General features: G+C 38.7%; 1 protein-coding gene across 12 annotated transcripts in view; it reads left to right on the plus strand.

The window, feature by feature from the left end:
• arvcfb (ARVCF delta catenin family member b) overlaps positions 1-27,875 on the plus strand; it is a 222,298-nt gene that overhangs the window by 164,589 nt on the left and 29,834 nt on the right. For 9 of the 12 annotated variants that reach the window (XM_058070293.2, XM_058070300.2, XM_058070295.2 and 6 more), the window contains 5 exons: positions 8,776-8,959; positions 17,330-17,447; positions 18,867-19,038; positions 22,040-22,057; positions 24,484-24,555. In XM_058070293.2, coding sequence (XP_057926276.2) covers positions 8,776-8,959; positions 17,330-17,447; positions 18,867-19,038; positions 22,040-22,057; positions 24,484-24,555 — 564 coding nt within the window. The remainder of the gene's footprint in view (positions 1-8,775; positions 8,960-17,329; positions 17,448-18,866; positions 19,039-22,039; positions 22,058-24,483; positions 24,556-27,875) is intronic. The other 3 variants (XM_058070297.2, XM_078789186.1, XM_058070299.2) reach the window with 2 other exon arrangements.

The raw sequence follows: 27,875 nt of genomic DNA on the forward strand, positions 1-27,875 counted from the left end.
CAGGGATCTACTGTATATTTGAGCTGTATTGGCAACTGGGCGACTGGTTCCTAGAAACAGAAGGCATAAATGTGTATGTGCGTGTACGACAGCGGTGTCGGGGTGAGCGATGACTGTGTCGCAGCAGAACTGATTTCCTTCACAGCACTGCGTTGCATTTACTAAAAATAACCCTGCACCACAAGACATGGAGAACAGAATGCAAGAGGATTTTTTTTGTTTTTCTCTTCTTTCTTTCTTTGGCCCCTCGCTTCTAATTGTTGAAATATATAGTTTCTTTTCTCCATAATTCATCTTCCACCTTCCCTTGCTTTTTTTTCCCCCCTAGAACCCTGGTTCTGGTTTCCCTATCCAGTGTGGAAGTCTCGGTAAAAAGACGCGAGTCATAATGCAAGCTCAGCTTGTAGCCTCAGCCCATGTGGCGAGTCTTGGCCAGGTTTTTCTACAATTAAATATAATTGAGGGGTTTTAAATATAGAACCCCTTTCCTAGTCTATGCTTTATAAGAATTGGCTGTTGGAGTGGTCTGCGACTGTAAAAAAAACACAGAATTTCCTCTTAAGGGAAACTGGTGATGTGGAAGTTTGTGTATTTTTTTCCGCAGTGGAGAAACAGTGTTTTTTTATTTATAATCTTGTACATCTCAATTATTTACATTTTATTTGTTAGGTTTCTGGACAGTGTGATCTGCTGTGATTTTTAAGGACTGATGTTGAGACTGGTGCTCAACGCACGTACTGTACGTATGTACATCCAAGCATCCATGGCCACCATATTTGTGGAATGTTTCGCGTTGTTATAGTTTAAAAAGTGCTTTGCTGCTGGACTCCAGGCGCTAATGTTTTAATTTCTAAATAACACTTATATATATATATATAATTATATATAATAGACCGTTTTTTGTTCAATGGTGTAAAGCATGGGTCTCAAAACTGGAGCTCAGGTCTGGGTGAGACTGGGCCGCATCAGGTTTTCAAAAAAAAAAAAAAATGCATTTATTAAAAACAAAAAAATTTAAAAAACTTCGCTTTGGTTCCAATTTTCTACAATAAAAGCTCTGATAAAACATTCCACTGTTCTCAAATATCTTACTTTTTATTTTTCTACACAAAATAAGATGAAAAATAAATAAACAAATCAAGAATAAAGAAAATCAATCAATCAGTAATAAATAAATAAATATAATAATAATAATAAAACGGCAAATAATAAAAACTTAAGAAACCACATATAGTTGGTGGGTAGACAAATTATTTTTTTCAGATTAAAATGAACAAAACATTATTAGAGCCCTGTAGACATGACAAAACACGACTATAGTCACATTTATACTCTTTTTATTTACAACATATTGCGCAACTGCAGGGTCTTGAGACACATGCTAACTCGCAAACTAGAGAGCTAGCGACCTAAACGGTAGCCTTCAAGTTATTTCCTTTAAACTTAAATAGTCAAAAACTTACCACTTCCACATGGATAAGGAGGATAACTATTAACAGTTATTTAACCTTTAACATGAACATTAATCAAACGTAATAATTTTTTCTGGGTACATGATACCATACAGCATCCATATCAAACTTGCGCGGGTCACACTAACATTAAACTTTCATATCAAGGCGGGGGGCCTCAAACTTGTGTCCTGCGGGCCACATTTGGCCCACGGGCCGAGTGTTTGTGACCCTTGGTTTAAAGAGTTTGATTTTGGAACAACATTTTCAATAAAAGCTAACAACTATTTTCAAGAAGGGTCAGCCTCAGTTTTCTGTGCCAAACATGAACAGAACACAAAACATGTACAACATTGAATACAATTGTCCCACTTATCAAGGACACTACGGCAAGAAATCCAAATTTCCAGAAAAACCTCCAGTCCTAATTCTATGACATTTTGCTATTAAAGCCTTAAAGACACTTACTAGTACTTCCGCTTATCTTCACCAGGGTCGCGATCATGCTGGAGCCTATCCCAGCTGTCTTAGGGTACATCCTTGACTGGTCGCCAGCCAATCAGAGACAAATAGACAAAAACTACTGTGAACCGCTATGCAGTCAAACCTTGTTTCAACATTTATAATTAATAAGTATAAATATAGTTATAAAACTGTTTTGGCATGTGCAAAATTGATGCTGATTTTGCTGGAAAATTGCCCATTTTGAATGCCAGAACATAATCTGGTGCTTAAACTGGGCAGGCGGCAGTAGCTCAGCCTGTCAAGGCTTGGGCTTTGCGGTCTGCATTAAATACATTTAAACGAGCTGTTAAAAAGATGGTAGTCTGCTTCCGGATTACAGTCGAGGTGCCTTTTAGCAAAGCACTGAAAACCCCAGGGCACACTTGTTCTTTATGGTGTACAACGCAATGTACGTACAGCAGCCTGTAAATTTAATTTTAAGGGTTTCAATTCAGTTGAATGCATTACTCTTAAAAATATATCTTAATATTAAAATAAACATTTAATAAATTTGACAAAAATATTAAATGTCAATTTTTAAGTTTAATATTAAAATGAAAATTTTATACATTTGATAAAAAATATTAAATGTCAATTTTTAAGTTTAATATTAAAATGAAAATTTAATAAATTTGACAAAAAATATTAAATGTCAATTTTTAAGTTTAATATTAAAATTAACATTTAATAAATTTGACAAAAAAATATTAAATGTCAATTTTTAAGTTTCAAACATAGCCTGATGCACGATCTCCCCAACTTATTGGCAGGTTTCTTCATGCTCTTTTCATGCCCTTCGTCTTGCTGTTCGTCTTTTACTGCTGAGGTTATAATTGGTGTTAACCTCAATTTTTAGTATCTGTCCCTTGCCCATGTTCGATCTCACCCCAGGGGTCAAAGAGAGGGTAGGTGTTAAGTAAAGGGAAAACGGGTTAATATAGCAGAGGTTTTGAAAGTGAGCTGTTACAGGAGGGTTGCAGCAAAGTAGGATATGAAACCAAGTATCCATGCTGGAGCCTATCCCAGTCAGCCAATCACAGGGCACATATAGTCAAACAACCATTCACACTCACATTCATACCTATGGACAATTTGGAGTCACCAATTAAACTAGCATGTTTTTGGAATGTTGGCGGAAACCGGAGTACCCGGAGAAAAACAATTTTCTCTGAAAATATTGATCTAAATAGGGGAGGCGGCTTAACTTGTGTACTTGGTTGGTTCTGTACATTCTATGTGCCTGACATCTCAAAAAGGCTGTTTACCCTTTAGAAAAAGTTTCTCACAAGATAAACATCATTACTAAATCATAAAGGAATAACATATTTTGATCTGGAGTGCACTTAAGTGTGGATACTCTTCAGAGATCTATAACATACAGAAGCAGTATTACAACCCTTTTCTCTCAACATGAGAGACTTATGAGCAGACACTTATTCTCCCCCCATCAAAGCTGATCTGATGTCGGAAGAAACTCTCCAAAGTGAGGCTGTATAAATGTATCGGAAGAAAATTTCTTTCAATCTTGCTTCACACTAACTTGCAATGTCTTAAACCAGGGGGTCTCAAACACGCGGCCCGCGGGCCAAATGTGGCCCGCAGGACACCAGTTTGAGGCCCCGCCTTGATATGAAAGTTTAATGTTAGTTTGATATGGATGCTGTATGGTATCATGTTCCCAGAAAAAATTATTACGTTTGATTAATGTTCATGTTAAAGGTTAAATAACTGTTAATAGTTATTCTCCCTATCCGTGTGGAAGTGGTAAGTTTTTGGCTATTAAAAAAAGTACGTATAAATGTGACTATAGTTGTGTTTTGTTATGTCTACAGGGCTCTAATAATGCTTTGTTAATTTTAAGCTGAAAAAAATAATTTGTCTACCCACCAACTATATGTGGTTTCTTAAGTTTTTATTATTTGCCGTTTTATTATTATTATTATATTTATGTATTACTGATTGATTGATTTTCTTTATTCTTGATTTGTTTATATATTTTTCATTTTATTTTGTGCAGAAAAATAAAAATTAAGATATTTGAGAACAGTGGAATGTTTTATCAGAGCTTTTATTTATATATTTAAGTTTGTATATTTTTCTGTTTTTAATAAATGCGTTTTTTTTTTTTTTGGAAAACCTGATGCGGCCCAGTCTCAGCTAGACCGATACTGGCCGATACTGCTTTTGCTCCCTCAAGTTACATGAAAAAATGACAATGGTAACAAATATAACCGCGACTGTGTGTGTTGCAGTTTTTTCTGGCAACACAAAGCTGCCCGGCGGATGCCTGTTTGTAAATCATGCGGCGGAAAAATACATCGCAAATATCGCAAATATCGTCCCGATATATCGGCCGGCCAATGTATCGGTCGATCTGAGACTATATATAATGTAATATTATATATACGTATGTATGTAATATTTCAGCTATTCATCATATGAATGATGAATTCCTGTGTACACAATAAAAGGAACATTTGTAATCCCAGTAGTTGATGATGGTACAAAGTATTGACGAACAGTTTTTGCAACAGGGTGGTGTAGTGGTTAGCGCGCAGACCTCACAGCTAGGAGACCAGGGTTCAATTCCACCCTCGGCCATCTCTGTGTGGAGTTTGCATGTTCTCCTTGAATGTGAGTGTGAATGGTTGTTTGTCTATATGTGCCCTGTGATTGGCTGGCGACCAATTAGCAGGCTTACTGCTACAATATTTGTCATTTTTCTCCTCTGGCTCAATGAGTTTGCAGCAACAGTTGCTTTCAGTGTCCAGGCATCTCTTGCCAGTGATATTTTAGTGCAACATGTAGAGTATCTTTTCCCTCTCATCTTTATTCAGTGCTTGTTTTCCTGAAGCCAACTGCCTTCTCATATGTTGACTGCATGTTTAGTGCTGCTTGTCAAAACTAAAACAGATGCCAGTACCACAACTGTGGAATGAATCATGCTGTCAGCTCGGCAGGCGGGCACGAGCGTTTGTTTGTCATCATATTGGTGGTGGTGGTGGCGAGAAAGAAAAAAGGGCTTTGTAATGCCATTCAAGTGTGAATGATGATACCCTCTCTTGAACACGCGGATGCATTTGGTTGAAAAAGATACTTCTTAAATGTTTTTTATTTTTCCCCCCAAGAGCAGGAATAAACCAATCCAGGAATTAAAAATAACCTTTAAATCTCATTTTTACTCACTCCGCCAGCTGAGGTGTTTGGAGAGGTAATTAACTCCAAAAAAAGACAAATCAACTATATATAGCTCCTGTTTTTATTTTTTTTTAATTAATACACATAATTACATGTTTGGAGTGCATTTTAGAGAAATGTTTCATGGTATTTTATTCAGGAAATGAGGAGGAACCTTATAATTATCATGTTTGCAGATGACATTGTGATTTGCGTGTGAATGACAAGGACCCAAGTGGAAGAATGAGGTTACAGGGAAAAGAGATACAAAAGGTGGATAATTTTAAGTAACTGGGGTCAGCGGTTCAGAACAATGGAGATTGTGAAAAGGAGGTGAAGAAGCGTTTGCAGGCAGGATGGAACGGGTGAAAAATATAAAAAACAGAAAAATATACAAACTTTTTCAGTGCTTTGGTTCCGATTTTCTACAATAAAAGCTCTGATAAAACATTCCACTGTTCTCAAATATCTTAATTTTTATTTTTCTACACAAAATAAGATGAAAAATAAATAAACAAATCAAGAATAAAGAAAATCAATCAGTAATAAATAAATATTATAATAATAATAATAATAAAATGGCAAATAATAAAAACTTAAGGAACCACATATAGTTGGTGGGTAGACAAATTATTTTTTTCAGATTAAAATGAACAAAGCATTATTAGAGCCCTGTAGACATGACAAAACACGACTATAATCACATACTTTTTTTTATTTACAACATATTGCACAACTGCACGGTCTTGAGACACATGCTAACTCTCAAACTAGAGAGCTAGCGGTAGCCTTCAAATTATTTCCTTTAAACTTAAAAAGCCAAAAACTTACCACTTCCACACGGATAGGGAGGATAACTATTAACAGTTATTTAACCTTTAACATGAACATTAATCAAACGTAATCATTTTTTCTGGGTACATGATACCATACAGCATCCATATCAAACTAACATTAACCTTTCATTTTAAGGCGGGGGCCTCAAACTAGTGTCCTGCGGGCCACATTTGGCCCGCAGGCCGCGTGTTTGAGACCCCTGGTCTAGAGACAGTGCCACTGAGGAAAAGACAGGAAGCAGAACCGGAGGTAGCAGAGATGAGGATGCTGAGGTTCTCATTGGGAGTGACCAGGATGGATAGGATCAGGAAGGAGTACATCAGAGGAACATTACATGTTGTAGAGGCCTTGGAGATAAAGTCAGAGAGGCCACACTGAGATGGTTGGAACATGTCCAGATGTCCAGAGGAGAGATAGTGAATATATTGGTAGAAGGATGCTGCGTTTAGAGCTGCCAGGTAGGAGATGTAGAGGAAAACTAAATAGATTTATGGATGTAGTGAAGGAGGACATGAGGGTAGTTGGTGTGAGCGAGACAGATGCAGAAGACAGGGTTGGATGGAGGAGATTGATTTGCATTCATAAAAAATAATACAGTCGTATTTGCGGTAGTCAAAATTTGTGGCAAATTTGTGTATATGCAGGTATGAAAAAGTATTGCAGTATGTTGCAGCCACTTACCCCTTACATGAAACGGATCCTCAATATGGCCGTCCGTGACATGCAGGAAGCAGGTCTCAGGGTTGCAAATGTTAAGAGCTGCAAATAAGAACACATTATAAGACACTTTGTGTCCGTGTTTCTTTCTTGGCATAGAAAGTCACTTCTATACAGAAACAACCACAAAACAGAGTCTGCAGTTATTTTTAGCTTAGACCAACCCTCGGAGACTTTTTTTTTTTCCCCGACTGTGAACACGACATCATTTACTAGAGGAAATGTTGACCGTCTGGAAAATGTAAAGACAGCATTGTAAAGCAAGGCAAGACTTTAACCACCCCGCTATTAGTTTGTCATTATTGGGCAAGAGGGACTCCACAGTGGTGGGTGTCTGTATGTGTCCTACTAGTATAGTTCTTGTCCTTTTCATTTGTTGTCGTCTAAAATCTGAGATTTGATTCTGTGTGTAGTTTATCCAAACACAGTAACTCTGACCTGCTGTTCCTCGGAATAAGAATTAGGAATGCTCCGATCGATCAGCCACTTATGAATATTAGCAGATTTCTGTAAAAAAAAAAAAAAAAAGTGATCTGTTTATATTGATAAATTATTTTCAAAGCCAATTACAAATTGTCTTGCAGCAGCAAATCATACATCTCTTCTGTGTCATGTCAGGTTGCTAACAAAATGATGTCGTATTGAGTTTGACACAAGCTATACCAGGGGTCTCAAACTTGCGGGCCGCAATGTTGTACATGTTTTGTGTTCTGTTCATGTTTGGCACAGACAACTGAGGCTGACCTTTCTTGAAAATTGTTGGTTCCCTTCAAATAAGTTGTTAGCTTTTATTGAAAATGTTGTTCCAAAATCAAACTCTTTACACCAGGGGTCTCAAACACTCGGCCCGCGGGCCAAATGTGTATTTGTTTGTGTATTTGTGCCCTGTGATTAGCTGGCGACCAGTCCAGGGTGTAGCACCTGAAGACAGCTGGTATAGACTCCAGCATGCCCGCGATGCTTCTTCATCAAAGTTTTGGCCCCATGGCGGATTGTTTAGCTGCCATGAGCAGGGAGTCAGCAATGTGTAGGGTGCTTTGGTTTTTTGTAACGATACAGTTATTAGTGAATGAACTACAGTAGTATGCTATGTATAATACTGTATGGAAAATAAGTGTACGAAAACAGAGGCCTGACTGTCAATCATTCATGTCTAAATAGTTGGCAAGTGGGACAAAAATATCGTCAATATTTAATGTGAGCGCCTTTATCTAGCAGTACCTTAATCCTCTTGGAAATGGATTTCAACACAGGTGAATTGGTTATTAGAGTCCTCTTCCACTCCTCCGTGATGACATCGTAGAACTGGTGGTTTCCCAAGGCACTGCTTAGCTCATAATACATGCTGGAATTCATGTTTACCGCAACTCCCCTGTGACGGCAGCACTCAGACCATGACACTCCAATATTTGACTGTACAAAAGTACTTACTAACTTTCTGTAATAATAATAATATAATAATAATATAAGCCAATAATGGCTGTGTTGTTTATTTTCAGCGGATAATACTGTAAATCCTTTCTGCAGTGACTACTCTGAAGTATATCTAGTATTGTCCATTGAGAAGATACTGTAAAATACAGTACTGAAATAAAAAAAAATGGTGGGCATGGAGTCACATTTTCAAGATACCGTCATAGATTTGTTCTTCATATTTGATATGCTATATTACAAGACTACATAGAGATATGTGATATGGATTTTATGACTGAGTATCGATTGCAGAATGCTGGTAGCCAGCTCAAACCCCCACGGGAAAATTAAAGTAATATTACAGTGCTACAGTTGAAACAAGGTAACCGGTCCAGCCCTTTTTCTTCTGTGTTTTTGTCAGGAATATATTGTTTGCTGCCAATCAAAACATATCTTTGTATCCACTGCTCTGCAGCTGTTATATTGAATGAACATTACTCAATTTCTGTTCCACGTCATATAGTCCATATCTTTTTTCAGTCCTTCCAATATTTTCTTTCCTATGCTTTCTTCTCATATGATATGCTTTTGATTGTATTTTTCATTTATAATGCTCTGCCGTTATTGCATGCCTTTTCCTTCATTCTTATTATTTGGTTCTTTCTCCCCCGTGTAGGAACTCTTTGGAACCTGTCCTCCTATGAACCCTTGAAGATGGTGATCATCAACCACGGCCTGCAAACGATGACCAACGAGGTCATTATCCCACACTCTGGTTGGGAGCACGAACCAAATGAGGACTCAAAGCCACGAGACGCAGAGTGGACCACAGTCTTCAAGAACACATCTGGGTGCCTAAGGTAGGTTCTCCCAACGATTGTACTCCTATTTAGTGAACATGAGCTTGTTTATAATATATTTATGTAGTAAGACATATGTTTTGTTGAGTAACTTCTCAAATTTATGGAGTGCCCAGCCCGTTTCTGTCTTTGCGTATGTGAAATATGTTGTACGGCTGTCTGCTGGAGGATTACAGGCTGACTATTTCTGGCATACCTGAACATTCCTTTTCTTTGAAATGCTTCCGTCTTGCCATATCACTGTGTGTGTGTGTGTGTGTCACTGTAGCTGAAACACCAGGTGGTGCTGCAACTGTCAACATATGTTCAATGTAAAATGACATCCATCTGTTTAAGCAAGCGTGCTGGGAAACACACATGCAACAAAAAACTTACCCAACATTATTATTATAAAACAGTAGTTTTGCATGCATATTAGATGTAAGAGATTATTTCGATACCCGCTTAGTCCGTGCGGTGCAGTTACATTGTGTGTTGCACATTTTGTTGCACTGTGAGTGAGGGAAGTGAGTTCATTCATTCATTCATTTTCTACCACTTTTCCTCACGAGGGTTGCGGGGGCTGCTGGAGCCTATCCTAGCTGTCTTTGGGCGAGAGGCGGGGTACACCCTGGACTGGTGGCCAGCCAATCACAGGGCACATATAGACAAACAACCATTCACACTCACATTCATACCTATGGACAATTTGGAGTCGCCAATTAACCTAGCATATTTTTTTTGGAATGGAATTGGAAACCGGAGTACCCGGAGAAATCCCACACCTGCACGGGGAGAACATGCAAACTCCACACATAGATGCCAGAGGGTGGAATTGAACCCTGGTCTCCTAGCTGTGAGGTCTGCGCGCTAACCACTAGGCCGCCGTGCCGCCTGGGAGTTAAGGAAGCATAATAGTAGTGGATGCTGATTGGCAGTGCAGTTTTAACTTCAGACTTGTTGGTTTACATGTCAAGTCATGCTGTCCTTCCATGAGTCATTACAAGTCAAGTCAACATGGCCGCAAAAAAAAAATAATAATAAATAATCATGGAAAACTGACCTACCGCTTTCAGTTCATGCAACGAACGCTGTTTTGTGCTGCAGTGAAATACATGAGGGTTGGCCACAGGGGTGGCCGGGAAGTGACCAAGGGTGGCCATGGCCACCTTTAGTCATCCCGGAGCTCCACCACCAAGCTCCACCACCACCATCTGTCAAGTCCTGTCAGATTGGTTGATCGCTGATTGGTTGATCGCGAACAAGAACGGGTGTGGGTAAAACGCGGACTGTGGACTGCGGACCGCGGTCTAAATAAACGATTCTGATTGGTCCATTTCAAGATTTGCAAGGATTGGTTTGCAAATTACCACCGGAATTACGCAGTCCGTGTTTTACCAACACCTAACAAGAACCGCTTTTTATAGTTTTTTTTTTTATTATTATTATTATTATTTTTTATTTAATTTTTTATTTTTTTAAACTTTTTAAAAAACTTTTTAAAAGCTTTTTAAAAAAAACTCTTGGCAGTATGGCATGCCAAAGTGACGGGAATATTACTGATTGGATTTACTTGCCCGAATTTTGTTTTAACTTGCCCCGGGCCATCGGTACATCGTTATTGTAGAGCCCTGGTTCTTATTCGCGATCAACCAATCAGCGATGGTTTGACTATGAAAACATCTATCATGGCGTCCCCGCCAACATGGTCTAATTCTTCAACAACTTCTGAAGGAAAACAGCAAAAAGTGATGAACCAGTGCCTTCCTAAACAAATATTTTATTAGCGGCAGCAAATCAAATGATGGCATCAGGTGAGTGAATCACATTGCTGTGACAATTTTAAAATTAATCATTTATTATTTAACAAGCCCAATGTTTATTCAATCATTTATGTACTTTAATTTAGCAAGGAAAAGTCTTGACAATCCAGATTTCCATGCAACGTTATGATCTATGTTGGAAAACAACCACAAGAAATGATAATCATTTCATCTTTATTTAACATTGTCATGTGATGCCACAAGAATTAGATGATATCATTATGGCAGTCTTTTCATTTTACATGGGGCAAGTAGTTCTCACCTTAAGGATTGCCCATGGGCAAGTCATTTTTGTTTTTAATGTAGTACCCTGAGCGTTTAGGGAGTGGCTGGTTGACACCTAAAACAATATAATATCAATATAAAATGATTATTTTTACAAATGTATTTTAACAATCAGTGAAACTATTAAGTGAACATAAGTATCGCATTTTGTAAGTAGTGTTAAGTTATCACATTAGCCTTTTTCACATATTTATATTTATCATCTACTCTAACACAAATACTCATTACCCCTGATACCAGTGTGTTACTTCATCTACCCGTCGCTCTCACTTGCTCGACACACACATAATACAGGCTGTGCTGTGGAGAATATGGCGCCATGGTAACTGTAACTAAGCCCGCAGTTGCCTAGATGCGTGGTTTGTGCGTTCTGAAGAAGTGCTGATGCCAGGGAGAATTTGTTTATTCACGCCATCAGAGACGCGACTTGCACCTCAACGAGACAGTGCTTGTTTTTTTTTTTTTTTTTAGTGAAACAACCTCCTATGTTAATAAAGGATGGGATATTTCATAATGGAAAGTGTGGCTTTGGTATTACGTTATTTGATATTACGTTATTTCTTTCATTCACTGAGCATGCTCAGACCTGAGGTGTACAGGCTGTGCAGTCAAGTTATACTCTTTTACAAAGACATACACACGCAAACACTCTTTTACTTCATTATTTGGATAATTTGAATATCTCAAGCGCGCAAACCTCACAGCTAGGAGACCAGGGTTCAATTCCACCCTCGGCCATCTCTGTGTGGAGTTTGCATGTTGCGTGGGTTTTCTCCGGGTATTCCGGTTTCCTCCCACATTCCAAAAACATGCTAGGTTAATTAGCGACTCCAAATTGTCCATATGTATGAATGTGAGTGTGAATGGTTGTTTGACTTTATGTGCCCTGTGATTGGCTGGCCACCAGTCCAGGGTGAACTCTCGCCCAAAGACAGCTGGGATAGGTTCCAGCACCCTCCGCGACCCTTGTGAGGAAAAAGCGGTAGAAAATGAATGAATGAATGAATGAATACCTCAATTACAAAAAAATAGTCAAGGAATTTTTTTCTCCTTCGAGGAATCGCTTACATCACCAACACGCGTGACAAAAGGCAAAATAAATATATTTAGAAATACATAACCATGTTAGTTTAATAGGTATGAATGTGAGTGTGAATGGTTGTTTGTCTATATGTGCCCTGTGATTGGCTGGCGACCAGTCCAGGGTGTACCCCGCCTCTCGCTTGTAGACAGCTAGCATAGGCTACAGCATAAGCGGCATAGAAAATGGATGGACGGAGAAATACAAATGAACTCTCTTCTGTCAGTTTTTTTTTTTTTTTTTTATGTCACAAGCAGGACCGAGACGCCTCGAAGTCTCTAAAAGTGCCCAATAAGAGCCGCAAAGGTCAGTAGAAGTGGCTTTTTTTTAATAACTAGTGGAAAAGTTGCCTTGTTGTCGTAACTGGCTGATACAGTGCCACCTACTGTGCGGAGTTGGAACAACAAGCTGCACTCACAGACTCATAATGTGTGTAAACATTCATTCATTCATTCATTCATTTTCTACCGCTTTTCCTCACGAGAGTCGCAGGGGGGGCTGGAGCCTATCCCAGCTGTCTTCGGGCGAGAGGCGGGGTACACCCTGGACTGGTGGCCAGCCAATCACAGGGCACATATAGACAAACAACCATTCACACTCACATTCATACCTATGCTCACTTCTAATTGCACTTTCAGAGAAGTAACACTTTTAATAATATTTTTTCCCTCAGATTGTATTTTGCAGACATGCACTGTATCATAATAAATTACAGTTTTTTTTTATTATTATTTTATAGCTTCCTTACTGACTCATCTAACAGCAGTTATCATCAAGGAGTAATGGAATTGTCCACGGGTGGAATATTGCCTTCTAAATACTCTCCAAACTGAAATAGTATGCCTTGAAAATATGATAAAGCTGCAGGATCCAATATGAATATTAAAACCTCCCCCTGCTCAAAATTAGCAGTCATACCTTACGGTGGAATTGATGCAGCAATTTGCAGCCACCGTTAATCACAGCAACTAAAGAAAGTCGATGACAAATGAGCTTTCTATTTGCACGGTGGATGTAAACACAACTGTGAAAATGCTGATCCAAGCCCTTGCTAGTTGATCAAATGAATTAGAAGCTGCTATCTTTTCTTCTACGTCTATGCAGCACCAGCTGCTTCATCTGAAGGTAGTAATATATGCAATGTGTTGCAAAGCGGAAAGCGACTGTAATATTAGATTTACTTTTTATGTCATGCTTATTTGTTAAATTAGGCCTTAAAGACTTAAAAGTGCATTTTTTTTTAATTTTGCCCATCATTCAAAAACATTCATTTTTTATGACTGTTACAATGTCAGGGCTGTGTAGTGCAAGTATTTCATTTGCATATGCACCAACAAAAACTTGTTGGATTTATTTACACACGTTTTGCTTTGGTGACAACCTAAAAAAAATCATTTAAATGAACACAACTTTTTCATATTTAATCCACCTGTGGATTTTAAGTTGATACAAAGTGAAAAATGTGTTTTGGGTCTAGTAACATTTGGATGATTAACAATTTTATCATTTTATTCCAACACTATATTACCCCCCCCCCCCCCCCCTTCCATTTAAAACAGATTGTAAAACAGAAAGTGGTTGTCTGTAACCAATAATAACCTTTCAAAACAAAATGTCTAAACTTGTTGGGTTTATTTACACACGTTTTACTTTGGTGACAACCTAAAAAAAAATTCAATTAAATGAACACAACTTTTTCATATTTAATCCACCTGTGGAATTTAAGTTGATACAAAGTGAAAAATGTGTTTTCGTTCTAGTAACATATGGATTATTCACAATTTTATCACTTTATTCAAACACTATATTACTTAACTTACTTAAAAAGAAGAACCTTAAAACAGATTGTGTTCTTTTCAAAAGTGGTTGTGTGTAAGCAATAATAACTTTTCAAAAGAAAATGTCTAGAGCAGGGGTCGGGAACCTTTTTGGCTAAGAGAGCCATGAAGGCCAGATATTTTAAAATGTGTATCTGTGAGAGCCATATACATTTTTTTAAACATTGAATACAATAAAATGTGTGCATTTTTATGTAAGACCAACAGTTTTAGATAATGGGCTCTAATTACGTAGACCAGGCACACTACCCCACGCCAATGGGGTGTGGCCAGCACACTTTCGTGAGCAGCGCAGTGTCTAATAATAAATCAAATACTTGTTGCCATTAATACAACTTCTGCTGCTGCATGGTTTTGCACCGTACTCCGTCGACGTATTTCATTCTTTTGGCCATCTTCGTCAGAAGGCTTGGTTCTGCAGCTTTAGCTAGGTGACTATTTGACTAAAGGAGGAAAGTTTACATTTACATGTTTTTTTGACATCTCAATGACCGAGGTAGACTACAGCATTACCCAGTAATAATCAAGTTTTGGTGTTTGACCTGGAAAATATCATCAGGAAAGATAGATATGGTTGGCCGTATTGCAGCAGAATATAGATGGACGAATTAAAATGCATAAGAAAGTTGTTGATTTTGAATATTATTTTTAACAGTCATTTCTGTGATGGTTTACTTTAAAATGTTAGCAAAAATACATTTTTATTGTGGTAAGAAATGCTTGAGAGCCAGATACAGTTATCAAAAGAGCCCTACCTGGCTCCCGAGCCATAGGTTCCCTACCTCTGGTCTAGAGTAACAGTAAGTAAATAAATTTCTGCTATACTGTAAGAAAAAAATCAATAGTGAATAAATGTTTCTGTTGAAAAAAGGTTATAGGCAACCATCTTACAAGAACAATACAAAGGTGAAGGTAAACATCTCTGTTAAAATTAAAGTTAATAGTCATTTCAAACAATTCAACCACAGAAATTATCGAAAATGAAAAGCCGGCAATCGTTTATATATATTAATGTGTGATATGCTTCGATAAACTCTCTTAATCACTAAGCAATTTTTTGGCCATCAAACATGCCGGGTTCCCTCTCATCATTGTCGGAGTCAGCCTCTTGTCAGGTTTCTGTTCATGCTTTATATATCACTATATTGACCGTTACTATGGTACCCATTATGTCATTGGATGCTCATATCACAAAACAACTTTAAACTGTATTATGGAAAGCAGGAAGTGAACAAATGTAACAGTTACTGATTGTAAAAGTACCAGATGGAGGGGTAGGATTTAATAATCTTTGCTTCTTCCTACTCCTTTTGGACATGTGGAACTGTGAACTGATTATGTGATGCATTCAATTGTAATCTGATGCATGTTCAAATGAAATAAAACCATTACCATTACCAATAATGCCGGCTTTCGCCAAAGATCGGACAACAGTTCAAGCAGATACCTTCGCCCAAGCATCCACAATCCATTCACATATGATGGCGTAACTCGTCCTTGTTTGCTGTTTTTCGTCCATCGCTGTCACGCGGCGTTCGTTCCACGTAAGGATTGTGGACGATGGGCAAAATTCCAATTGCAGTTTTCCTTTAGGTTTCACCTTTACCATTTGTATGTAGACGTCATTGTTTAAATGTTAGTTACGCTGGTTACGTGAAAGACATGTCGTGTTTTAACTGCATTTGATCAAAGTACATCGATTGCAGCAAAAAGTATTTTGTTTTAGACACAACAGTATTTGTGTTTGCAGTATATTTTGGTATGGTAATAGCTTCAAATCACTGTAATCTGTGCATCAGACCCCTCGAAGTGACGACACCCTCCCTGGTACCCGTTTCAGGAGAATCACTCCTCTCCAGGGATGACGGCTCTCTTCTTCGTCTGAACTGACAGTTGCACTGTCCATAATCCCTACCAGCAAAGACAACTGTTCCCCGAATACTCCTGAAAATGAAACAGCTGGCAGTAAAACTCTCTCTGTCGGCTCCCAAACAGACTCCTGTCAAATAAATCCGAGGCGCCTGATCCTCCGGATCCATTTACAAGGAGATTCGAGACCATTGGCTGACAGCTGAAGACTGATAGCTTCACTTCATAGACAATTGAAGGCAACGGCAGAGTGTACAAAGTCAGGCCAAGTGATCGAACTGATTTTGATTTGAATAGATTTTGTACAGTGTGAGGTATAAATGCAGCGTTCCTGGGTCTGTTTTTTATTAAACCAAGCATGTTTGGGTGTGATATAGGTTTCACTCAAGCACAAAGAAGCAGTTCTGCTTACCTCTGCAAGGCTGCACTCTTACACAGGACTTACTCTTGGTTTGTCTAATGGGATTATGGATGGTCTTGGATGCTCTCATAAATGAAGTTGCATGTGAGGAAGCTGGATGCTGCAGCTATCCTTTAAACCTTTCCTAAGACCTTTCCTTTTGCAGTCAGTCAGAAAACAACAAAAACCTTCTGGAGTCTTTTTCCCTCATTTTATTCGTACGCTGTACAAAAATATACACAACACGTTGTCATGTTGTCTAGATTGCTAGGTAAAAGCACCGCAGTTGATATGATATGTATTATTTTCAAAAAATAAAGGACGGAAGTAACCTTGCTTAGCGTTATTATTAATTTGTTCTGAAGAATTATGAATTCATTCACCTTGACATTCTCACTTCACTTCTCATTTTAAAGCAACTTTTTTAGTTAAAAATATATTGTTAGTTAAAAATATAATAATCAAATGCACGGACCATTGTGCAATACTATGATGAGGTAGTAGAGTCATATTTGTATTCATATCGTGTATATTGACAGTTACTAGTGGGCTGTGATATAGCACTATGTGAAAATGAGCGTTTTACCGGTGCTTCCCATACATTCTTTTTTTTTTTTTTTGTAATGCCCATCACTTCAAAATTTTGAGTGCCACAGATACTTTTGGTGCTACTTTTTAATTTTTTTTTAAATGTTATATACTGCTATTGTAATTGCATACCGATGTGAAATTGTGAGGAAAGTTGTTTTTTTTTAAAGTTGTTGCTGTTTTAAGACGGCAAAAAGAATGATGAAGTGGTGCATAGTAAAAAAGACAAACATCACTTTAGTTGTATTTACTGCCAAGTGCCTAGAAGGAATAAAGCCAAATTAATTCCATTTTTTCCTCTTTGCTTATTTGCGTCATGTTGAATTGCATCATATTGCAAGAAATTGCACCATATCATATCGGATTGCATTGATGTGAACTAAATGATTATCGTATTGTATTGTATCATTATGAGGGTGAATCGTATCGCCAGAAAATTCCATGTATCGTTAAAGTATCGTATTTATCGAGATTCACACCCCTATTACATATGTGTGTGCCTTTCAGAAATGTAAGCTCAGATGGGGCGGAGGCTCGACGCAGACTGAGGGAGTGTGACGGACTGGTGGACGCCCTGCTCCATGCCCTTCAATCAGCTGTAGGGAAGAAAGATATGGATAATAAGGTTGGACACCTGACTTACACTTTAAAAACGGTTTTGTTAAGTTATTTTCTCGGATACATTTGTGAGTATTGAGGCCCATATTTATCTCCCCTGAGTTGGAGATACATGTAGGGTACAGCTAATAAGATAAAATAAGATAAGATATGCCTTTATTCGTCTCTCAGTGGGGAAATTTGCATTGCACAGCAGCAAGAGTACACAATCAGTTAAGCAGTACAAAATACACAATATAGAAAAAAAATAATATAAACAACCCAAGTAATAACAAAATCAACAGTTTTACCCAGAGTTCTATACAAATACAGAATGTAGATAATATGAAATGAGATGAAATATATGACCAGTCTATACACTATGATATCTTGCTAGTGAGTTAATATGAGGCATTATAGAAATACTTCACATAAAACTTAATATATTGCATTTAGAGCAGGGGTCTCAAACATGCGGCCCGTGGGCCAAATGTGGCCCGCATGACACGAGTTTTAGGCCCCCGCCTTGATATGAAAGTTTAATGCTAGTCCGTCCCGCGCAAGTTTGATATGGATGCTGTATGGTATCATGTACCCAGAAAAAATTATTACGTTTGATTAATGTTCATGTTAAAGGTTAAATAACTGTTAATAGTTATCCTCCCTATCCGTGTGGAAGTGGTAAGTTTTTGGCTATTTAAGTTTAAAGGAAATAACTTGAAGGCTACCGTTTAGGTCGCTAGCTCTCTAGTTTGCGAGTTAGCATGTGTCTCAAGACCCTGCAGTTGCGCAATATGTTGTAAATAAAAAGAGTATAAATGTGACTATAGTCGTGTTTTGTCATGTCTACAGGGCTCTAATAATGCTTTGTTCATTTTAATCTGAAATAAATAATTTGTCTACCCACCAACTATATGTGGTTTTTTAAGTTTTTATTATTTGCCGTTTTATTATTATTATTATTATATTTATTTATTTATTACTGATTGATTGATTTTCTTTATTCTTGATTTTTTTAAATTTATTTGCCATTTTCTTTTGTGTAGAAAAATAAAAATTAAGATATTTGAGAACAGTGGAATGTTTTATCAGAGCTTTTCTTGTAGAAAATTGAAATCAAAGCAAAGTTTATTCATTTTTCAGTTTTTAATAAATGCGTTTTTTTTTGGAAAACCTGATGCGGCCCAGTCTCGCCCAGACCCTAGCTCCAGTGGCCCCCAAGTAAATTGAGTTTGAGACCACTGATTTAGAGCCTTAATATTGCACGTGGAGGTTGATCAGATATTACACAGAGAATGGACTCTGGAGTAACTATACTGAATATACAAAACTGAGTATTTCACAGATGTACATATGGTACATAGTTTATAGTTCCTTATGTTTTTCAAATTTTTCCAACACACTAACAACAATATTAAACACTAACCATTTGCTGGCTTCTTCCTAGTCTGTGGAGAACTGTGTCTGCATCATGAGGAACCTGTCTTATCATGTCCACAAAGAAGTGCCGGGGGCCGAAAGGTTCCAAGACCCATCAGCGCCACAGGCCCCGGGCTCTGCAGGGCCACATAGGAAGAAGAAGGACGATGCTGGCTGCTTTGGAAGCAAGAAGGCCAAAGGTGAGAAACATGGGAGATTTTGGGACACACTGAAATAGCATTGGATTTTTCAATGTTTGTTTAGGCAAAGATATATTTTATGTTATTTTATGTTATTATTATGTTATTTTATGATATATGATATGTTTTGGGCTAAAAGTCTGTGAAATTTTATTTTGAATGCTGTGTTCTATGAATTCTTGTTTGTTTTCTTCTTGCACTGGTCCCACATAATGAAGCAAAATTGCCAACAATACAGAGTAGCGCAAAAAAAAAATATATATATATATAAGAATATATTTCAGCGTTTTATGCTTTCGCAATAATTATTTAAAACATAATCATTTCAAAACGGAATATTGTCAGCATGATGTATCGTTTTGACTCCCCTTTTGACACGCCATGTTCAGATGTGTTGTAAGCAACATCTCCGTCTGCGCTCTCCTCAGCGCTCCTCTAGCATCACAACACCATTATCTCCCTGCCGTGCAACAATAATGGCTTCCATTAATCAGTCGCCCAATGAGGTGTGACCGCACGCCGGTGACCCCTGCTTTCTAACGACTCATTGGAGAAATCCTTCCATTCGTGGGTGTGCAAAAAAAAAAAATGTTGCATGTAGGCAGACTTAGAAGAAAGCAATTATCCTCATGAACAATTTGCTGTGTGCAAGCACGGATTGAATAATGACTAGTGTTCCGTTGCTGCAGGACCCTCAAGGTGTTCTTTCAAAGAGGAGCATTAAAACCGAGTAGCCATAAAGAAAGCACAGAGCAATATTGTTAAGTGACACTGTCGTCAGAAATGTTGGTAATTTGTTGCCTTAAGTAGGCTGTGTCTTGCCCCCCCTCTTCAGTTTAATGTCACATTCACATTGTTAATTAAAATATAGCATTATGATCAACACTGGCAGAGCCACTCCAGCTTTGGTTAGTTAATGAGCAGTCTGTAATTTCCATAACATGTTTGCTTTTTCTTTTTTTTTTTTTTTTTTTTACCATGCTGTGAGTTTAATGAAGCACGTCTACGGACGCTGGTTGAGTTTCATTCTGGGCTCTAATTTGTCTGAAGAAAAGACTTCAGCATCTGAGGGCTGAATCCATTCCCTTTTTACTGTGTCTGTGCGTCTCAGAAATATATTACATTGATGCAGGTTCTTTGAACACAATTTCTACTTAGACACTTAACACTTAGACTACTAATGGCTTCACCTATTTTCTCTTCTCTCTCTTAAAAGTATTTGATTACCGTAAATTCCGGACTATATATTTTTTTTTTTTGCAGAAACTGCACTGGCAGAAAACAAGTTAATATGAGCTAGCTAACTAAGTACGTACCTATGACTATGAACCCTAAAAAAAAAAAAAAGAAACTGGAACAATAATTTGATATACCGTAAATTCCGGACTATAAGCCGATACTTTTTTTTCCCAAATTTTCAACCCCTGCGGCTTATTCAGTGATGCGGCTAATTTATGTAATTTTTCTAACGGCCGCCAGGGGCTCTCGAGTAGAAAAAGTAAGATTAAGACCGGTGGAATATATGCGTCGAGGAAGACTGCAACTTCTTGTCTTGTGCATAAATTAAATTAGCGTGAACATACCCTCATCGTGGAAAATGCAAAAAAGAAAAAAGCTTTCAAGCTAAAAGCAATGGGCTGTGGTTCCCACTCATCATGCGTTAAAGCCAAATACAGTACTTCTTTTTTCATTTTGCAGATATGTTATTCAAGTTCGTGTCAACTTCAGTCTTTTGAAGTTTCTTTTAGATTCTCCTGCTGGACTTAGTTCTCACTTTGTGTTTATATATTTTTTTTCTAACTTTTTTTTTTTTTTTTTTGCAGAAACTGCACTGGCAGAAAACAAGTTAATATGAGCTAGCTAACTAAGTACGTACCTATGACTATGAACCCAAAAAAAAAAAGAAAATAAATAAATTCCGAACTATAAGCCGCTACTTTTTTCCCAAACTTTCAACCCCTGTGGCTTATTCAGTGATGCGGCCAGTTTACGTATGTAATTTTTCTAACGGCCGCCAGGGGCTCTCGAGTAGAAAAGGTAAGATTAAGACCGGTGGAATATATGCGTCGAGGAAGACTGCATGAAATGAGTTGAAATATATATATATAATCTATACACTATGATATCTTGCTAGTGAGTTAATATGATGCATTATAGAAATACTTCACATAGAACTTAATATATTGCATTTAGAGCAGGGGTCTCAAACATGCGGCCCGCGGGCCAAATGTGGCCCGCAGGACACTAGTTTGAGGCCCCCGTCTTCATATGAAAGTTTAATGTTTGATATGGATGCTGTATGGTATCATGTACCCAGAAAAAAAATATTACGTTTGATTAATTTACTTCTTGTCTTGTGCATAAATTAAATTAGCGTGAACATATCCTCATCATGGAAAATGCAAAAAAAAGAAATGCATATGACGCAGCGTTCAAGCTAAAAGCAATCGAGCTGTCCGATAAAGAAGGAAACAGGTTACTTCTGCACGTAAAACTTGGATAACGGATAACGAATCGATGGCGAGACGCTTGGAAACGACAGCGGGAAGAACCGGAGCAATGTAAAAAGACGGGAAAAAAAAGCTTTCAGAGGTAATAAAAGCAGGCACCGTTTGTGAAGAAAGTTATATTATTATTATTGTTAAGTTACATTATCAAAAACTTTGAAAACTCTCTCTGTGTACCGTGTTTCTTTGTAAATATGTTTACATGTTTTAATGTGGGCACATGCGGCTTATTGTGTATGTACAAAATCTGTTTTCCCCTAAGAATGTAGTAGGTGAAGCTTATAATCAGGTGTGCTCTATAGTCCGGAAATTACGGTATTTCTCACTCTTTAATCTCTTCTGATCTCCCTTGCTCTTTAATTCCATCTCTTTTTCAGCAATAGCTGACTACTGTTCTCATTTTTACACATGTGAGCATGGCTTTTTTCACCATGCCCCTTCTTTCTCTTTTTATGTGCTTTGTGTTTTTTGGGCTGCTGCTTCCCTGACTGTAGAGGAATGGTTTAATCAAGGTGAGTGTCCTATTAAACCTTTTCTTCAGTCGTCCTGGTTCAACCCGACTTCATATTTCTTGTTAGAATACACAGGTGGTCCTCAGTTTACCTTTATGTTTGGTGAAATTCATTAAAAATGTATTTCTTATTAGTTCACTTTTTTTGGACGTCATTATGTTTCCCAAGCGACAGCCATCACTATGGAGTGAAAATTAATTTGCGAGAGGAGACACGCCCACCAATATTAGTAGTTCTCTTGGTCCCGACCCATCATTACAGATAAAGATTATTCATTCATTCATTCATTTTTTACCACTTTTCCTCACGAGGGTCGCAGGGATGCTGGAGCCTATCCCAGCTGTCTTCGGGCGAGAGGCGGGGTACACCCTGGACTGGTGGCCAGCCAATCACAGGGCACATATAGACAAACAACCATTCACACTCACATTCATACCTATGGACAATTTGGAGTCGCCAATTAACCTAGCATGTTTTTGGAATGTGGGAGGAAACCGGAGTACCCGAAACATGCAAACTCCACACAGAGATGGCAGAGGGTGGTATCGAACACTGGTCTCCTAGCTGTGAGGTCTGCGCGCTAACCACTCGACCGCGAATCCAAATTGTCCATAGGTATGAATGTGAGTGTGAATGGTTGTTTGTCTATACGTATGTGCCCTGTGATTGGCTGGCGACCAGTCCAGGGTGTACCCCGCCTCTCGCCCGAAGACAGCTGGGATAGGCTCCAGCATACCTGTGACCCAGGTGAGGATAAGCTTTTGGAAATATATAATATATATAGGCACGGCGGTCGAGTGGTTAGCGCGCAGACCTCACAGCTAGGAGACTAGGGTTCAATTCCACCCTTGACCATCTTTGTGTGGAGTTTGCATGTTCTCCCCATGCATGCGTGGGTTTTCTCCGGGTACTCCGGTTTCCTCCCACATTCCAAAAACATGCTAGGTTAATTGGCGACTCCAAATTGTCCATAGGTATGAATGTGAGTGTGAATGGTTGTTTGTCTATATGTGCCCTGTGATTGGCTGGCCACCAGTCCAGGGTGTACCCCGCCTCTCGCCCGAAGACAGCTTGGGACGTGAGGAAAAAGCGGTAGAAAATGAATGAATGAATGAATATATATATAATATAATATATTTGGAAAAATATTAGTATTTGCCGGTAGTGGCGGTACCAACCTGGTTGTGTATTTATTTGTTTATTACTGTGTTTATATGTCCTACGTCTATTCTGTATTCTGTATAAATACTGATTTAGGAGTTCATTTTGATATAATTTAGGTATTAGGTATTTAGTTCCGACTTGACCGAAACAAACTTACATTGAAGTCTAGTAACGATATTTGTCCGTAACCCGGGGATCACCTGTGTTTAGAAGTAGTTTTCAGTGTTCTTGAAAACATGAATGGAATTTGGTTTTCTCCATTTGGCATGCATTGCTCGACTACTTCACCTACTGTTGTTTCTAGGCCACATCCATCCAAGTGCTCTGTTTTTTTTCTGTCGTCTGTAGAAGGTAGACTCCATCTGGTACAAGTCATAGCTTCACCCAAAGGGCTCCTTTCGAAGAAGTGAAAAAACATTTTAAGACAGTCTTATTGTGCAAACCTGAAGAATTATTCATTTACACGAGACAAAATGGTTACTCATATGCTTCTGATAAAGATGTGTTTTATATGGGGTGTGATAACCTTTCAACTCAGGTGGGACTTGACCAATCCCCAACACTGCGTGTGGGTATTGTTATTGCTGTTGGAACGAACCATCATGCATGCATCATTCATGGTTGATCGCCCATCAAAACAACTCATTGGTGGTCACACTTCCCCTGTAATGAGACAATCTTTGGGGGGAATATGTTAAGGCATTGTTGTAAGCACACAATTGGTAATTGTGGAAGCTTTCTTCTTGTATGAGGGGTTTTTCTAGTGTGACATAAGTGGATTCTTTGACATATTTTTCAAGCTGCAGTCTTCTCCATCCAGAATTCAGACATTAGCCACGTTTACATGGACCCAAATATTCCAATTCCATTCAGGATATTTGCTCAAACGGAACAAATCTAACCTTTGTATACACCTCATTCCGAAAGAAAAGTGCCAATCCGAATGAATACATAATGGGATTCCCAATCCGACTGAGGTATCTTGTACCCTCTCAATCGGGTTCCCTCTCATCATTGTCGGAGTCAGCCAATTAACCTAGCATGTTTTTGGAATATGGGAGGAAACCGGAGTACCCGGAAAAAACCCACACATGCACAGGGAGAACATGCAAACTCCACACAGAGATGACCGAGGGTGGAATTGAACCCTGGTGTGAAGTCTGCGCACTAACCACTCGACCACCGTGCAGCCCCCATTTTGGATTATGAACTACTTTTTGTCTGTGAATGACATTATGTCTTCCTTTCTTTCCTTCATCCAGGTAGAAAAAATGGTGAGAATGACAAAAACTATGACACATTGGATCTTCCCAAGCGTACTGAGCCATCAAAAGGTAGGCACATTACTGTCAAGCAAAATATGCTGAATCCGGTTTTGAATTTTGGTTAAATTAGTGGGCAGTTGTAGTGCTAGCAGATGAGAAGGATGCTGGCGTCAGCCAAGTGAAATGTCACCGTATTCGTGGTAGAACAGGACACATTAATGTCCTCTCATGTTTGCATACTGTTGTTTAGTGGTTGGTTAGAATGAGGCAGATGAATACATAGATGTGACTTAATAGCCAAGGACACGCATTATTAAGCATGGCAGAAATATGCTTTCTTAATAAGGAGCAGGTCGAGGTAAGCTCGCTTGTCAGGACAAATGTTTGTCTCTATAAAATTGTGTTTCTGTTCGGTACACGTAATTGCCTCTGCCAGGACCTATCATCTGGTCCCGTTGCTAGAAACACTGAGAGCAGAGAGTCGTCGTCTGCTGCTGAGGTTTGAAGCAGATATGATGGATTACATCTGATCTCATATTGAGAGAGGTCAATCCTGTGGCTCACACTCACATTGCAACACACAAGGATTTGTCTTTCTGTCTGCCGAAGAAACAGCCGACAATGGTGTTTTTCCTATTTGAATAATGGAAACTGTTGGAGTTGGTTGTCATTGTTTTGTGGCTGATCAGTAGTTATGATTTCATCATTCTAATTCATTCATTCATTCATTCATTTTCTACCGCTTATCCTCACAAGGGTCGCAGGGGTGCTGGAGTCTATCCCAGCTGTCTTCAGGCGAGAAGCAGGGTACAACCTGGACTGGTGGCCAGCCAATCACAATACACATATAGACAAAGAACCATTCACACTCACATTCATACCTATGGACAATTTGGAGTCGCCAATTAACCTAGCATGTTTTTGGAATGTGGGAGGAAACCGGAGTACCCGGAGAAAACCCACACATGCACGGGGAGAACATGTAAACTCCACACAGAGATGACCGACGGTGGGATTGAACTCGGGTCTTCTAGCTGTGAGGTCTGCGCGCTAACCACTTGACCGCCGTGCAGCAAAAAAACCAAGCTTTTTTTGGTTAACGTAATTTCTCCATGCCAGGGATGTCCAAAATACAACCCAGGGGCCATTTGCAATCTGTAGCTGTTCTTTCATTGGCCTAATGCACATTCTAAAAATGCAATTAAACAAGAAAATAACAGCAAGAGTAATATAGTCACTTTCTTCCTGTTGTATTTAGGGGTGTGTATTGGCAAGAATCTGTCGATACGATATGTATCACGATAATACAGTGAAGAAAATAAGTATTTGAACACCCTGCTATTTTGCTATTTCTCCCACTTAGAAATCATGGAGGGGTCTGAAATTTTCATCGTAGGTGCATGTCCACTGTGAGAGAGATAAACTAAAAAGAAAAATCCAGAAATCACAATGCATGATTTTTTAACAATTTATTTGTGTGATACAGCTGCAAATAAGTATTTGAACACCTGAGAAAATGAATGTTAATATTTGGTACAGTAGCCTTTGTTTGCTATTACAGAGGTCAAACGTTTCCTGTAGTTTTTCACCAGGTTTGCACACACTGCAGGAGGGATCTTGGCCCACTCCTCCACACAGATCTTCTCTAGATCAGTCAGGTTTCTGGGCTGTCGCTGAGAAACACGGAGTTTGAGCTCCCTCCAAAGATTTTCGATTGGGTTCAGGTCTGGAGACTGGCTGGGCCATGCTAGAACCTTGATATGCTTCTTACGGAGCCACTCCTTGGTTTTCCTGGCTGTGTGCTTCGGGTCGTTGTCGTGTTGGAAGACCCAGCCACGACCCATCTTCAATGCTCTGACAGAGGGAAGGAGGTTGTTCCCCAAAATCTCACAATACACGGCCCCAGTCATCCTCTCTTTAATGCAGTGCACTCGTCCTGTCCCATGTGCAGAAAAACACCCCCAAAGCATGATGCTACCACCCCCATGCTTCACAGTAGGGATGGTGTTCTTCGGATTGTACTCTTCATTCTTCTTCCTCCAAACACGCTTATTGGAATTATGACCAAAAAGTTCTATTTTGGTCTCATCTGACCATAAAACTTTCTCCCATGACTCCTCTGTATCATCCAAATGGTCATATGCAAACTTAAGACGGGCCTTGACATGTGCTGGTTTAAGCAGGGGAACCTTTCGTGCCATGCATGATTTCACATCATGACGTCTTAGTGTATTACCTACAGTAACCTTGGAAACGGTGGTCCCAGCTCTTTTCAGGTCATTGACCAAGTCCTGTCGTGTAGTTCTGGGCTGATTCCTCACCTTTCTTAGAATCATTGAGACCCCACGAGGTGATATCTTGCATGGGGCTCCACTCCGATTGAGATTGACCGTCATGTTTAGCTTCTTCCATTTTCTAATGATAGCTCCAACAGTGGACCTTTTTTCACCAAGCTGCTTGGTAATTGCTCCGTAGCCCTTTCCAGCCTTGTGGAGGTGTACAATTTTGTCTCTGGTGTCTTTGGACAGCTCTTTGGTCTTCGCCATGTTACAAGTTAAAGTCTTACTGATTGTATGGGGTGGACAGGTGTCTTTATGCAGCTAACGACCTCAAACAGGTGCATCTGATTCAGGATGATACATGGAGTGCAGGTGGACTTCTAATGGGCAGACTAACAGGTCTTTCAGGGTCAGAATTCTAGATGATACACAGGTGTTCAAATACTTATTTGCAGCTGTATCACACAAATAAATTGTTAAAAAATCATGCATTGTGATTTCTGGATTTTTCTTTTTAGTTTATCTCTCTCACAGTGGACATGCACCTACGATGAAAATTTCAGACCCCTCCATGATTTCTAAGTGGGAGAAATAGCAAAATAGCAGGGTGTTCAAATACTTATTTTCTTCACTGTAGGCTCACGATACTGTTAACAAGGCGATATTTTTTTTTGTTTTTCTTGTAGTTAAAGATTATTTCCTGGAAAAACTGACTTACACCAGCAATATGCACTTACTAAACGCATTTTAATTCAATTAGAAAAGTATGTTATGCTGTATCATAAACTTTCCTCTGTAAAAACATAAAGTGTAGCATTTGGAGAAATAAAGCTTTAACATATAGCTTTAAATTTACAACAAAATAAATAAATAAATTAATTAAATTATTATTATATCCTGCTCAAATGTTACAGTCCCTGACTTATCCACCATCAGAAGAGTATTTTTGTGGAATAAAGTAACTAACATCAATAAAAAGTCCTTTTAGGATGCTTGAAATAACCATGATTTAACAAAATAGTGATATCAATTTGAAAAACAAAATACCTGCAATATCACAGTACTACTTTTGTAGTATACAAAAGGACCTTCGAATTGCTTGCTAGCGGC

The sequence above is a fragment of the Doryrhamphus excisus genome, linkage group LG3 (genome assembly GCF_037039965.1).
Source record: "Doryrhamphus excisus strain RoL-2023G ecotype Guam linkage group LG3, RoL_Dexc_Guam_v1.1, whole genome shotgun sequence".
In the NCBI taxonomy this organism is placed as follows: domain Eukaryota; kingdom Metazoa; phylum Chordata; class Actinopteri; order Syngnathiformes; family Syngnathidae; genus Doryrhamphus; species Doryrhamphus excisus.